At 36.0% G+C, this 16,304-nt stretch overlaps 1 protein-coding gene across 2 annotated transcripts; it reads left to right on the top strand.

Moving 5' to 3' along the window:
* Positions 1-43: 43 nt before the first annotated feature.
* LOC133875568 (uncharacterized) lies at positions 44-13,629 on the top strand. Of its 2 annotated transcripts, none has more exons than XM_062313740.1 (9): positions 44-449; positions 4,577-4,648; positions 7,719-7,808; positions 8,443-8,485; positions 9,647-9,753; positions 11,346-11,441; positions 11,830-12,020; positions 12,154-12,223; positions 13,273-13,629. In XM_062313740.1, exons 1-9 carry the CDS (start codon positions 270-272, stop codon positions 13,378-13,380), a joined length of 957 nt encoding a protein of 318 aa, XP_062169724.1. In that variant the 5' UTR covers positions 44-269; the 3' UTR covers positions 13,381-13,629. The 2 variants fall into 2 exon arrangements, with proteins under 2 accessions (XP_062169724.1, XP_062169725.1); XM_062313741.1 differs by lacking the exon at positions 4,577-4,648 and adding an exon at positions 4,691-4,762.
* The last annotated feature ends 2,675 nt before the right edge of the window (positions 13,630-16,304 follow it).

Consider the following 16,304-nt stretch of genomic DNA (forward strand, 5'->3'; position numbering starts at 1 on the left):
AGTACTAATTAGTTGCTCGGAGATGAAATGCCCTCGGAAAATCAGAGTCCGAACACGGGAAGGCTCTCTAACATCTATCTCCTCACGCGACGCGACAGCGCGAGTACCCGTGTCCTCTTTAAACCAAACAACTTGTATTATCACACAGGCCTTCCTACGCGCATGCAAAGCACGTGGCCATCCCTCTCTGAAACCCCAAAATAAACTTTCCCACATATGAATCAAAGACCCTCTCTCTCTCACAATAGAAAGTGCGACTTCCGTAGCCGATGGCGAATCTTCCCCAATCGCTCTCCATGAACGCGCCGTTCGGGGGTCCGAGCGCGTCGGCCCCGAGCGGCGCAGGAGCTCCGGCGAACAAGGACCGGAAAATGGCCTCGGCCGAGCACTTGGTTCTCGACCTCAGTAACCCTGAACTCCGAGAGAACGCCCTTCTCGAACTTTCTAAGGTACCGAATCGCAATGGAATGATTCGATTTGACTATTTTTTATTAATATTCTCTCTCTTCCGATATATTGCTCATTAAAGATTAGGTCTTTTTTGGTTCATTTGTGTGTTGGAAATGTGGGAGTTGGGGTTTTGAATTTTCTTAGGGATTCTGGGTTTGTAGGTTTAACACGGAAAAAAATCGGGGAATAATGTTAATTGGCTTTGATTGACTGCATTGTGTTTGGTTGCTGAGAAAACTGAGGAAAAGAAAAGAAAAGAAGCTCACCTCAGTTATGTAGTTGAACCAGCGTGGATTTTTTCTTTTTCTTTTATTTGGGGTTGTGTGTGTGTGTGTGTTTGGGGGGGGGGGGGGGGGGGGGGCTGTTAAACAATTCAAAGTTTCTGTTTCACTTTGATTTAGAAAAATGAAATAAATTTCTTGGTAATTAAACTGGACATCCAGACCAATATTGAATTCTTGATGGATGTAATATGTTACCCGATTTAGATGGAAACATTAACTTTTACGTGTTGTATGGATCGGGATAATCAAGATTACCTAGGGTACCAAGATTCAATTCTTGATGGATTTGTTATATGTTGCCCGTTTTAGATGGAAATGTTAGCTTTGGCAGGTTTGTTATGGATCAGGATCCTCTAGAAAAATGTAATAAATTTCTTGGTAATCAAACTGGACATCAAGACCAATATTGAATTCTTGATGGATGTAATATGTTACCCGATTTAGATGGAAACATTGCGTTTTGTATGCATCAGGATCGTCAAGATTTCCTAGGGTACCAAGATTAAATTCTTGATGGATTCGTTATATGTTGGCCATTTTAGATGGAAATGTTAGCTTTGGCGGGTTTGTTATGGATCAGGATCCTCTAGATTTCCTAAGATACCTCCACCGTGGAGCTCTTAAAATCCTAATCATCATTTTTAAATTAAATGGTGCCACCATCCTACTAGCTAAGTGGTTTCTCTTGTATACTTCTTGTGTAGTTTGGGCGCCTTACGCTGTTAATGAAATTTCGATTACTTATTAAAAACTAATAATAATAATAATAATAAATGAGTGCCACTTCAGCATTTGCCACTGAGTGTGGCACCATGAATTGGGAAAAATTGAAGTCTTCTAAATGTGGTTATGTTGAGTTGGCAAAAGCTGAATCATTTTATTTGAAAACAGTGGTCAAGATTTTAAGGATTCCACAGTGGATTTACTCTAAGAAAATCTAGAGGATACTACTTATCAAATGAAAATATGAAGGATCCTAATCATTCATGTTTTGTAGGGGAAAAAAACAAAAGCACAGCTGTATTTTGCATGCAATAATGGGGTTTAAATTGGTTTGGTGTTATGGGAAATGGAGCTTGTCATAAATGACATGAACACATAACAAACAAGTAGACAATATGGGTTATGGCCTTCGAATTGTCATGGTGGTCTCACTCATACTTAGTTTTGTAGACAACATGGGTTCTGGCCTCCAAATTGTCATGGCGGTCTTGCTCATCCTTAGTTTTAATTGCTTTTAAAAAATTACTTATAAAAACAAAATTGGTTTCTCTAAATTGCTTCTTGAAGTAGATAGGAGTTAAATGACATGACATGCACTATTGTATTGGAATATTTTGGTTAGTAAATCAATGAGTGCAACATGCTAGAATGGGAAAACGAACTGTTTCAAGGATTGATGAACAAGTTTCCAATAGTTTGGATGAGTGTTCTTATAATGATCATTATGCTTGTGTTCTTCTTTCTCTATGGATTAGGGATATCCTATATACATCTTGGGTACTTTGGATTGCTCCCCGCGCTTTTTTGAAATATATATTATTTATCAAAAAGATAATATTAAAAAGAAAAAACTACACTTAACCCTTTCAATCTACCACCCCGTTTGCAGTGTCCCTCCAATATTTTAATTTGGTTAGTTTACCATACCAATCTACCATTGAAGTTGCAATGTCCCCTCTTTGCCCCCAAAAAGACAAAAATACTCTTAAATAAACAACAAAAGCTAGAAAGATTAAAAAAATTCAAAATAAAAATAAAAAATGAACTAACCCACTGCGTGGCCGTGGGTTAAGCTGGTGATCCGCGATGTGTTTGTGGGTCTTTTTTTTTTTTTTTTTTTCTCAATTTATTCTTGTGCCTTTATTGTTTTTTTACGGGTATCTTTGTATTTTTTGGGGGCAAAAGGTGGACATTGCAACCCCATTGGTAGATCAATAGGGTACATTAATCAAATTGCAAGATTGAAGGGACATTACAAATGGGGTGGTAGATTTGGGGGAGGGGGGTAAGTTTAGTTTTCCCTATTAAAAGATACGGTTAAATAACTTTTTGCCCCCTGTGGTTTAACGATTTTATTTTTTGTCCCCTGTGCTTCACACTTCGTATCACAGATGGTATATCGTTTATGGTTAAAGACGGAGATGGTACCTCCGTCCAACTTTCGTCAAAAAATTGATGGAAGTCTATGTCCATCCCGATTTTGAGCCTCTTTTTTTTTTTTTTTTTCTTTTTTCTTGTTCAAAAAGTTTTTTTAAATTTTTTTTATGTTAAAGTTTTTTTTTTTTTTAGTTTTTTAATATATGTCTGTTTTTTAAGGCATGTGACGTAGACTTTCATTAAGTGTTTGGATAGAAGTACCATATCCGTCTTTAGCCATAAACCACATGAGGGTTAAAAGTATTTAACCCTAAAAAATATGGATAACCCTATGCTAACATTTAGATGCACCTTGATGAAACAATTATGGTAGGATTTGATTGATAGTACTGCATTCATCACCTAAGACATTGGGCTTGTAATGTTGAACGTGTGTGTTATAATCTTTTGATAAATGTATATATACAATATGCAAATGTATCCTAAACTCTCATGTCAGCAGCATCAAATTTAAACCATGATTTTAAACTTGCATTGTTATGGATGATAGCTAATAGAGAGAAGGTCTGGCAACGAGTGAGACTTTTTGATCATGTTTGTAATTAGGGTCTCAATCAAGAAACATTGAGTGCAAGCGATTGGAGTTTTTTTATAACATTATTGCTGTCTACTTTTCATCTGGAGCTTTCTTCGTCCAAACCTTAGATGCTCTTAAAGATTAGCAGCACTATTTATTTCATTGATGGTTAAATCATTGTGTTGTAATAAGCTAATTGGGCATTTAAATTGACACATCATGCCTCTAAAATTAGTTTACATTTGTAAGAGATTCTAGGGAGCTTCAATTGTTACTTGACTAGTCCTTTAGAGTGATAGTACAAATGTGCCTAGTGGTTTCCCTAGGTTGTTACAAATGGTATTTGAGTAATTTAGTAACACCTGTTTCATTGGAACACTGCATGACTTGGGTCGTAATGAGGACATTAGGGATTTGAGACTTACACTTTGGGAAGATGAATTGCCTACATTGAGTGGATAAATTATAAAGATACTTATGGGTATTAAGTCCTACATTGGTTCCTTACTATATGAGACTAGGCTTTATAAGTGATTCTAGAAAGTTCTAATTATAACTTGACTAGTCCTTTTGAAGTGATGGTAGCACAGATGTGACTAATACTTTCCTTGGACTCAATGAAGAATTGAGATATTATAGAATTTAAATATGATATAATTAATTTTGTTTTTTGAGAACCTTCTTGCAATTCTCCTTTTTTGTTAAACTAAGGCATTCCTTCCCTACCCCTCAGTTGGGATAGAGAAAAAGGGATACTATTATCTTTTTATAAGCTTAAGATTTAAATTTGTCTCCTTAATTTGAATATGCGTAGGAACATAAATAATTTGTTATAGCCATTGGGGTAAATTACCTAGTAGTTTGATACTATACTGCACGGGCTTTTAATAATGAGACACCTATGTATCTGTGCTTATAAAAGAAAATTCTTATTTTTTTCATCCCAAATGAGAATCTTTTTGACTTTATTTTCATTTCTTTTGTCTTTTTCAAGTAAACGATATAGATTATGAACCACTTGGGATGACTTTTGACTTGTGCAATGACTGATTTAGTTGAAATATTTGGATGAATTATGTCCATGTTCTTATCTTTGAATGGTTAGCCATTGTATGCTGCAATCATAATCATAAACTTGTGTCTGCCTTTTGGTTTCATTTTTTAGAACAAGGAATTATTTCAAGATTTGGCTCCTTCACTGTGGAATTCTTTTGGTACTATTGCTGCACTTATACAGGTATGCCTAATAAATTTATGTTTGTTTCTTTTTCTATTTTAGAAAAGAGAATTATTTCAAGATTTGGCTCCATTGTTGTGGAATTCTTTTGGTACTATTGCTGCACTGTTACAGGTACGCTCTTTATGATTGTCAATTTATCTCCTTTCATTGTTTTTCCCCCTTTCGTACCATATTCTTCATGTTTTGTCATAAATTGGTCTGTCTTAGTAGCTTATATACTTGGTCTTTTAAAGAATTCCTTGAAATTCCTTCCCCAGTTGCTAACTTAGAGAGCTGAAAGTATCTGAAAGCAAGTATCTACTCATATAATGGTCTCAAAAATAAAGATTTAAGCTGAATTTTAGAAAGCTCAACATCATTAAAGGTAGGTAGTAGGTAAGATTGAGAGGCGGTTGGCTAGCTGGAAGCGGTTGTATCTGTCAAAGGGTGGTAGGGTTACTCTTATAAAGAGTACGCTCTCCAATCTTCCTACATACTTCCTCTCCCTTTTCCCTATTCCCTCCAGTGTCGCTAGTCGTATAGAGAAGTTGCATTGAGATTTCTTGTGGGGTGGCATAGGCGAAGAATTCAAATATCACTTGGTTAGTTGGTCCAAGGTTTGTTCTCCTATCTCTGAAGGTGGTTTGGGCATCCGGAACTTGAAAGTCTGGGTCATGCCTAGGAGTGTGCTTGACTTAGTTGCTTGTTGGTGGAAGTCTGGGAGATCTGGGAGCGCTACTTCTTGGAAGATGGTGCATATTTGCCTTTTTTGGTGTATTTGGAGAGAAAGAAACCTTAGGTGTTTTGAGAATCTAGAAAGCTCCCTAGAGGAGGTGCTAGAGTTGTTTCTCCATACCTTGTATGTCTGGTCGATGGCTTATTTGTACCATTTATCTATCAGCTTTGCTGAATTTCTTGCTTCTTTTTCGCTTTCTAGTTAGGTGTTTCCTGTTGTATACTTCTAGTGTACGTAGGGGCGCCTTACGCTTTCAATAAAACTATCATTACTTATCAAAAAAAAAACTTGAGGATTTTCAATAAGGCGCTCTTAGGGAAGTGGTTGTGGCGTTATGCTTATGAGAGAGAGGCTTTGTGGAAATCTGTTGTGGATGCAAAGTATGGTTTTACTTGGGCTGGTTGGTGTTCCTTAGACCCCCCCGGGTCTCATGGAGTGGGGATTTGGAAGAACATTAGGAAAGGGTGGAGCTTGTTTTGTAGCTATACCAGACTTATCTTGGGAAATGGGTCCAGGATCCGTTTTTGGGATGATGTGTGGTGTGGGGAGATGTCCCTCAAGGAAGCTTTTCCAGTTTTGTATGACATAGCTTGTGTCAAGGATGCTCTAGTGGCAGACCACTTGGTAGTGGTTAGCGGGTCCTATCAGTGGGACGTTAGATTTTTTCGAGCGGTCCACGACTGAGAGGTGGACGTCATGGCTTCCTTCTTCTCTTTACTGTACTCCTCCAGAGTTGTTCATGATGGGGGAGACCGGCTCTGGTGGTCTCTTTCTCACAAAGGATCTTTTGATGTTAGTTCTTTCTATAAGGCTCTTGCTTGCAAAGATGCTATCTTTTTTCCCTGGAAAAGCATTTGGCGGACCAAGGCTCCTTTGAAAGTGGCCTTCTTCGCTTGGACGGCAGCGCTAGGGAAAATCCTTACCTTGGACAATCTCAGAAAGAAGCGTGTCATTGTGATTGATAGATGTTGCATGTGCAAAATGAACGGGGAGACTGTGGATCACCTTCTTCTTCATTGCGAGGTTGCACGCGCTCTTTGGTATGCCATCCTTAGTCGTTTCAGTCTGTCTTGGGTGATGCCTCTTCGGGTGATAGACTTATTCGCCTGCTGGTGGACGGGTGGTCGCTCTCGGAATGCGGTCGTGTGGAAAATGGTTCCTTGTTGCCTTATGTGGTGCTTGTGGAGGGAACGCAACGATAGACAGTTTGAGGACAAAGAAAGAACCATAGAGGAGCTCATTTCCTTTTTTCTTCATTCTTTGTACTCTTGGACGGCTGCGTATCTCGCACCTCTAGTAATTAGCTATAACGATTTCCTTGTATTGTTTTCTTCTTCTTCTTAATTGCCTTTCTTGTATACTCCCTGTGTACTTGATTGCGCTTTGCGTTTTTTAATAAAACCTCTCTTACTTATCAAAAAAAAAAAAAAAGTCATCACCCAAGAACTCCAAACAAAGAAAAAGTGGAAGACTAGAAATCTATCGACAGAGTAATGAAGCCTTAGATGTTTAGCTTAATCTCTTGTAGGCTTACACATACAACACCAATTGACAAGAATCGTATTCCTTTTGATGACTGATCTATAGTGAAAATCTTCCCCAATTTACGTGTCCAAGCCACAAAAACAACTTTCTTAAAAAAAAAAAACTCCTGATTAGATCCTCTCAAAGCCTCATAAAAAGAATGGACATCAAATTCATCATTGCACTTCGGCTTCCAAACTATGCTATCCTTCCCTACACCCACTGGGAGATTAAAAATAGAGTAGATCAAGAAGAGAATCTACTGTTTCTAATTTCCAATCTGAAAAGCACGAGTAAATTTATGATTTCATGAACCAATGTTCCCGTTTTCAGAAGACTCCAAATAAGAGTAAACAGAACTAATGTTGAATATCACTAAGTGGGAGGGGAGGGGAGGGATGATGAAGGAATAAAGGCAAACAAAAAAAATCTATATATAGATTGAAAATTATCCTATGGTAGTTGATTATAAATGGGTAATCTATCTTTTGATCTCAGTTGCAATTTTACCTATTGGTATAGCTGGTTTAAACATGTGGTTTCAAAGTATTTCTTTTTTGTCTTTTTCCTTTAATAAGGATTTGACATGTCAACTCATTATCACTGAATTTATGTCATTGCATGTGGAGATTTTTTAGTTGAATTATTATTTTCGCTAAATAATCACTTTACACAAGCAAGAATCTTTGTTAGCTCTTGTGATTAGATCTGTTACTTTTGTTCCTTAGAAGTTGAATCTCCAAAATTGGAAATATTTTGATTTGTGATTCACAGACATGATCTTATGATGCTTTCTTTCCATGATGTTGAACCTTTTTCTACTTGCAGGAGATTGTTTCAATATACCCTGTTTTATCACCGCCAAATCTAACTCCTGCACAGTCAAATCGAGTTTGCAATGCTCTTGCACTTCTCCAGGTAAAATGTTTTCCCTTTTCATATTTGAACTTTTCACTACGGTATGAACTTTATACTACATTTTGTTTAATTTTGGACTGTACAATTGTGTCATCGTCTTTAGAAGGTGAGTTTGGAGTTGAGTTGTTTGATTGCAATGATGAAGCACCTTTGGCTTGTTTAAATATGTCAGTGTACTTAATGCTATTGGTGCTCACCTTAAATAGATGGAGAAGGCTATGTCAGTTAGTTCTTAGCAGAAGTAACTGTTTGCTACTGGTGGTTTAAATACTGTTGGTTATCATATTCCTTTCCTGTTACATATTTTCTTATTATATAAGCCTATATGACTGATATTTATATAAAATATCCTTCTGAATGGTTAAACTCTCTCTGGCATAGAGCAAATTGGCGCAATTATAAAGAAATTCTTGTGCATGTGATGCAATCAATTTGACAAAAAGTAGCTTTGGTTTTCTGTACTTTAAGATATGATAGCCTTGCTACTTGTTGTTTTTTTACCCTCAATGTGGACATTACTTGCTTATTATACTTTGAGAGGACAAATGTAGGTTGCATCACTTGCTCTTTGTTCTTGAATCTCTGTTTGTAGTTTGTGCTGATGCTTTGCATTCTTTTGTGTATTTTCTTACAGTGTGTAGCCTCTCACCCGGACACAAGGATGTTGTTCCTCAATGGTAATGTTATTGATATCTTCGACATGTCTTTTTACCTGCTTCAATCTGGTCTTATATTCTTGATGTAATTGCTTAACATGTGAGAGAACAGAATATGTAATTTATATCTATAAAGCATATTTTGATGGAATTATTTTTAGTGTTTTTTACAGAAGTTCTGTCATTTGCATTGAACCACCGATGTAGCCTACAAATGTGAAGAGCAATCACAGTAGTATCTGATATAGTATAATGGATGAGATCTTGTTAAAATTATAAGCTGCAGCTAAACTGATGGTTGGGCTAGAAAAGGGTGGGGGCTTGGGGAAGTGAAGTCATTTTATCAAGTGTTAACTAGGTAGAATGGATCCTCTTTTCCATGGAAGAGTAAATGGAGAGTCAAGGCTCCTCCGCGGGTGGTGTTTTTTGTGTGGACAACAACATTAGAAAAAATATTGATGCTTGATAATTTGAGAAAGAAGAATATCGCTGCGGTTGAGTGGCGTTGCATGTCTAAGAAGAGTAGGGAGTTCATTGATCACTTACTGATTCATTGTGAAGTAGCAAGACAATTGTGGAGTTACATTCTTAATCTGTTTAGTGTAGAGTAGGTTATACCTAAACGGTTGATTAATTTGTTGGCCGGTTGGGGAGGACATGTTGGGCGTGGTACAATTATGGAAGTATGGAGGTTGGCTCCATTGTGTTTAATGTGGTGTCCTTGGCGAGAGAGGAATGCTTGGAACTTTAAAGATGTAGAGACTTTGGTGACAAAGTTGCGGAAGATTGTGTTCAACACTTTATATACTTGGATATCCGCCAATCATAGTTTGCTTATTTCTAGTTTTGCATATTTTTTGAATTTTTCCTATTCTTTTTCTTTAGATAAAGGTTCTTTTGTATACTCTCTGTGTACTAGGTTGCGCCCATTTGCTCGTCATTAAAAAAAAAAATGCTTCTTTTCATAATTACCTTGTACATATTGTACACGGAACCTTTTGCTTATAATAGTGTACACCATTATTGCTCAAAAAAGTACTTAAAGAAGAAATAGAGAAACTTAAGACCTTTCTCCATAAGAAAGATCATCTGGTGGCAATGGCATCTTCATAAGAGGCATATGTTATAATTAAATGTTCAGGTTTCAAGTACTGACTTCGAGCAGACCTCTTCTTTTTGCAGCTCATATACCATTATATCTGTACCCCTTCCTTAATACAACAAGCAAGTCAAGGCCATTTGAGTACTTGAGGCTGACTAGCTTAGGTGTCATTGGTGCCTTGGTGAAGGTATCTCATCCTTGCTGACGTTTATACTGCTTGAACTCATGCAAATTTGTATTTTACTTTAATTGATAGTGATGATTTGATGTTTTGCATTGTATTCAGACACATGAAATTTTGTATAGAATATTTACATGCCAATTGTATACTTAGCACTCGTGAGGCGTAATGCAACATGTGATCTCAAACCCATTTCTTTTGTGTTTAACCCATAAATTAAAATATGGAAGTAAATGAGCAAATCAATCATTCTATTTACTAATCTTGGGCAAGGCCATAGTAGATTTTAGGATAAAATGAGACAAAGTAAACTACAAGCAGAAAAAGAAAACATATTTGATTTTGCTATAAGCAAGATGGATGGAGCCTTACGATTATACTGCAGCTGATGAAGGATAACCTTAATTTCCAGTTGGGGCTATTTGTAGAAATGTGCTTCAGATGTTATATTTGTGGGTGTCTGCGCATAGCCCGGGTCGTATGTCGTTTGCTGATTTTTTACTTTCATGTTCATTTATTTCCTCTGACTAGGGGCTCTTTTTGTATACTTCCTGTGTACTTGGGTTGCGCCCCTTTGCGCTGTTTTATGAATTATTACTTATCAAAAAAAAAGGATAACCTTAATTTTGGTTGGCAACCTGCAGAGAGATTGAGTTTTTAGTCACTGACCTGTATGAAGCCTGTACATATTGGCCCTGAAAATATCCACTGTAGCTATTCAGTCGGGGAATGGCAAGCAAGTAGCCAAATAACTATTGCTGAGAAATTTGGCATATCTTTCCTGTCCCTGACTCATATATTGTTAGCAATGGGATTGCTGACTTTTCCCTATAGCGTATATGTAAAGCCTTCAATTCATAGGCAGTCTTGGTTAAGGTAACCCACAGGAGAACATGAGCTTTATAGGGGGCAAGCAAGTAGCCAAATAACTGTTACTGAGAAATTTTGCATATCTTTCCCGTCCCTGACTCATATATTGTTAGCAATGGGATTGCTGACTTTGTCCCTATACCGTATATGTTTGTAAAGCCTTCAATTCATAGGCAGTCTTGGTTAAGGTAAACCACAGGAGATCATGTGCTTTATAGGGGTCAATCTCTCCACTCCTCAACTTCTCTTTTCTTTGTAAGAGGGGGAGGGGACATTGCTGACTTCTTGTTTCCACTTCATAAAATGCATAAAAGTAATGAAAAGTCATTTTTTAAAAGGAGGGGGGGAAAGGGATCTTCACCTTCACAACGTTCTTAGATGAGTATCTGCTTTTATTTTGAACCTGACTTGTAACCCTCTCTGAGATGGCCTTGAGTCCTGTGGTATAAAGCACCGGGATGTTTAATTCATACAAACGTTTATTGTGTTTCAAATATTCTTCATCTAAACAAAGAAAGTATCGGATATATTCATGTATAACTCTGCCTTTTATATTAATATGTACTTGCAGTCTGGCACATACTACGACTTGGTTGTACCTCTCTCTGTCTCTGTCTGTCTCTCTGACACGCGCACACATACACACAATAGATTGATATATTTTGTCACAGTAAGTAGCAAAATATTTCTGTATATTTTGAAAGAGCTTTTTCTTTTTCTTTTCCCAGGTTGATGATACTGAAGTTATTAGTTTCCTTCTCTCGACAGAGATAATTCCGCTGTGCCTTCGCACTATGGAAATGGGCAGTGAATTGTCAAAAACAGTTGAGTAATCTGATTTTATTGCGCTTGACTTCACTACCTGCACTCTGCAATGGCGCTTGAGCATGAACTGATCTTTTAGAATTTAAGAGTATTGCATCTGATCTGTTCCTACTTGACAGCCTTGACATATTGAAAATTCCCCCCTTCAAAATCTGTTTTCTTTTATTATTATTTCTACATCACCCTTGTCTCTGGCAAAATTTTGCTGCCAAGCTGCATAGGATAAATGCAGAAATGGACACACATTTCTTGCTCATCAATACTTCTAACTGTTTAAGCCAGTCATTCAATTTGCCATATTGTGCCCAATTATCAAGGCCTTGTCCTGACTACCTGGTATTGCATTTTAAGGTTTATAAATGTCTGACAAAAGTTCTGTGATGGCAGGTTGCAACGTTTATAGTTCAAAAAATTCTGTTGGATGATGTGGGCTTGGATTATATTTGTACCACAGCAGAACGGTTTTTTGCAGTAGGTCGAGTTTTGGGGAACATGGTTGCAGCCCTTGCTGAACAACCCTCGTCCCGACTGTTGAAACATATTATTCGATGCTATCTTCGATTGTCAGATAATGCAAGGTCAGTTAAGTAGATTGCAATTCCAGTTGTCAGATACTGTTCCCACATCCTTCTCCCCCCCCTCTGCCCAGTTCCCTAGATTTTCTCTCAATAATGTTTGTAAGATATTTGTTCTTGGATTTTTATGTTGCAGGGCTTGTGATGCGTTAAGAAGTTGCCTTCCGGACATGTTAAGAGATGCTACTTTCAGTAGTTGCCTTCGTGTAAGTATTTATTTTCCTTATTGGTTGCACTCTTAAAGTTCATCGTGTCATATTTATGTAATTAAAGTTGTCTTGAGTAATAACTTTAAATTAAATACAATTCTACGAATAGCCCTTAATGCTGCATCTCTTAGGTTAACTTTTGGCCTTGTGTAATTTTTAATTGAGCCTTATTGATATCTATGATTGGTGAGCCCAAATACAGGTGTCATGTTTTGAACAGACATGGTAACTCCCACTCTTTTAGACGAAGGGATCATGAGTATATGCATAATGTTAGAAACTACATTTTTATTCCACAATGTTACGTCAACGATGTAACAGTCTCAATTAAAAAAAGAAAGGAAATCTAGTGGTTGGTTGAAACTATCACGCCAGCATTGAAAGTGAGATAATTGTATGATAAAAATGTGGTATAGAACATTTGTTTGAGTATATATGTTATCTTTCTTTTTTTTGATAAGTAATAATAGTCTTATTGAAAGCGTAAGGCGCCCCTCAGTACACTGGACGTATACAAAAGGAAACACCTAACTAGAAAGAGAAAAACGAACAATAAAATCAGCATAGCTGACTGAAAGAGGGTACAAAAAGGCCATCGACCAATTATACAAAGTAAGTAAAAAGACTCTAACACCTCCTCCAAGGAACCCTCCAAGTTTTCAAAACACCTTCGATTCCTTTCTTTCCACACGCACCAAAAAATGCAAATAGGAACCATCTTCCAAATTGTAGCACTCAGAGGTCTTCCCGACTTCCACCAGCCTGCCATTAGGTCTATCACTCTTCTAGGCATTACCCAAGAAATACCAAACCGAGAGAATATATGTTATCTTTCTTTGCTATTTAATACTGAAGATCTATTTTTATTTTCTTATGTTAGGTGTTTCTGCATTCAGAAGAACTATAGATACTAAACAATCAAGTGAATTTGACAGTCTAGTAGTTTTTTTGACAAAAATGCAAATCACCTAATTCTGCACTTCATTATCACTTTTCCCTTTTGTTTGGCCGGTTTCCAATTTCATGGTCTTTATTTATGCTTCCAGGAAGATCCCACCACAAGAAGGTGGCTGCAACAGTTGCTTCACAATGTCGGAGGAAATCGGGTTCCCACACTTCAGGCCGGGGGATTTGATCATATGATGGTGAACTAATTAAAATTATGCCATGTCTTAGACTTTTCATCTATTTTATTTTCTCTCTTTTGCTTTTTCCTGCTCTAGATTGGCAGTAGGAAGAGTGGCTAATCTATCGTTTTAATCCAATTTAATGGCCCTAATTGGCAAAGTTTACTTGTAATTAGTGATACATCTAAAATAACTTCTGCAGAAATGCAGAAGCCAATCTGATTGTCGAATCATCTTTAAGCCAATGATTTATCTTATGTGTAGTTTCTAGTGAAATCTCTCTTGCCCCCAGCCCCTCCATAGAAAGGTTATGCTGGTTGGGTTCAGCCAGTTGAGTTTACTGCAATTGTGCTTCTCTCGGGGAAATATTTATTTGGAAAAAGTCAACAGAGGCCCTCAAACTACCATCTATATATATATATATATATATATATTTTAATAAGTAATAATGCAATTTTATTAAAAATGCGTCTTACGCCCTTACGTCTACAAAGAGTATACAATAGAGCTCTTACAAACTCATAAGGGCCATACTTAAAAACAGTAAAACGACTTGTCAAACCTTCTCGGCCAAAAAGCATCTACAACACCCAAAATTGACGTGAAACTCAAATTTCAAAAAACAAATGAAGCTCTCGTCAAACTTCTAAATCTGCCTTGAAACTGAAAGCACTCCAACCTAACAAACCCCTCAAAACCCATTAGAAACCCCTAACAACCCCAAAAAAAAAACACCCACAAATCAAAAAACCCGAACCGACAGAAGTTGAAATTAAAAGCAAACCCAAAGTATAACCAGAGCTACAGGAAAAAAAAATTAAAAAAAATTGTAATGTTTTTTCAAATTACTAAAAAATTGTCAATGTCTCCAAGGCCAACAAAAAGACAAAAACTACTTTATAATTTTTTTAATAAAACAAAAATATCCCTATAAATTCGACAAAAGAAAAATAAAAAAATTTAAAAAAAAAAATAAAGAAAAAATGATTTTTTTTTTTTTTTTTTAAAAAAAAACTAATTTTTTTAACTTCTTTAAATAAAAAGAAAAAACGAAAATTTTTAATTTTTAATTTTTAATTTGCCCACCCTTGATTTTTATGTATTTATTTTTTTAGTTTTAGTTTTAGATTTTTATTTTTTGAATTTTTGTATTTTTTAATTATTATTATTAAGGGTATTTTGGTTATTGAGAGAACATTGACAATTTTTTATAATTTGGAGAGACATCGTTCAAATTGAAAGTTTGGGAGACATTGTCAATTAAGTGGTAGTTTGAAGAGGGTATATAAACTTTACCCTATTTATTTAATTTTTGGATTGCCAACACAAATATTTTGTAAAAGATTCATGTTTTCCGAAAATATGCCCCGATTAAACTAAATGTCAAGGAAAATATAAACTCAGTGGTATTTAAATTATAACATGATTTAAATGGCCTAGAAGAATAAAAGAAATCATACAAATGAACGAGGGTTTCGTGCATGGCAATATGGAAAATGGATGCATATTTAATGAGATAGAGATCCCAATAATTTTGTTGTTTATATTGTTAGTAATTTGAACAAACGTTTGAGTCTTTATAAAGTTTACTTGTCTAAATTTCACTCATATTTGATATCTAAATTGTTAAAAATCCAAACAGCAAATTGGTGGAGATCTGTTTAACTTGACAAAAGTCATTTCATTCCATAGAACATTTATTGATCAACTTCTGACTATGGAGCAAATCATTCAATATAGATTGCCATTCCTTGGCAATTTATCAATGTTTTCTTTTTGTCTAGGCTTGATAACTTATCACTTGCTGCATTGGGTTTAAAGCGTGATTAAACTTTTAATTTTCGGACAAATTGATGCCGCTATCCCTAAGTACAACTCATTCATTAAAAGCGTACATATCTTTATGAGTGGCAATGATCAATGGACCCTCCCTAAATGCCAAGAAATTGAGGCTCTTTCTTTCATATTCTACGTTTAGACTCCATTTTTTTTTTTCTTTCAATCTAAAATGTTTTCAGTATATTTTTGGTGTTTTGCTTTATTTATTTATTTTTCTATTCAATGGAAGGGAAAAGGGAGAATTAAAAGAGGTTATTCTAGCTCTTAATTCTAATGGAAGAGAGAGAAAAAAAAATTGAGTGAGAATGCTTCGTGAAAAGTAATCTATTTGACAACTTGGTGTGCATAAAAGTTGGCACATTTATTAATGGAAGCCCAAGTCCAACCATAAAAGAAATGAGTTTTGTTAATGGCCTAAATAGTCAACAAGGAGTCGCCTTCAAAGATAAGAGAAAAACTTTCATTAAAGATTGCCAGATTGATAATAAAGATCCCATTGGGGGAAGTCGCTTGGAGGAAACAACAATAATGTTACTAATGTGATTACTCAAAATGATGGCAGTAGTTGTTAAAAAAAAAAAAAAAATGGTGCCAATAGTAACAAATTGAGGCTGGGATTGTCACGTCAAAATTGGCCTTAAAAGATGAAAAATGATATACTTATATCTCTTGTACATTTACGTACAATCAAGTTTTAAATTCACTATTGAATTTGTGAGTCCCATAAATTCAAAGATAAATTTTAAAAAAAAATTATAAAAATATGTAAAAAAATCATTTCTCTTAAAAGAGCCACTATGAGGGGGAACCAATCTTTAGAAGAAGAGGAGATTTTCTTCTATGCTGAAATATGGGCTTTTACTGAAGAGAGGATGAGCTTCAGTGTTGAGGAGGGAGGGGACGAGGGGTCAGACTGAATTTTGTCACCAACTAGCTTGTTCCTAGGCCCTAGCTAGTCAGATTGAAACATCTATTATATTAAAAATCACTTGGAATATCCTTTCAGTGAGGACAAACATCTTTTTTAAGTTTAACCATTCTCTGGACCCTAAAAATAGCTCTCCTGCTGCAATGGCCCCCCTAAAATCCATTCAACATATTTTGCTTGGACT

The sequence above is a fragment of the Alnus glutinosa genome, chromosome 8, assembly GCF_958979055.1.
Source record: "Alnus glutinosa chromosome 8, dhAlnGlut1.1, whole genome shotgun sequence".
Taxonomy (NCBI): Eukaryota; Viridiplantae; Streptophyta; class Magnoliopsida; order Fagales; family Betulaceae; genus Alnus; species Alnus glutinosa.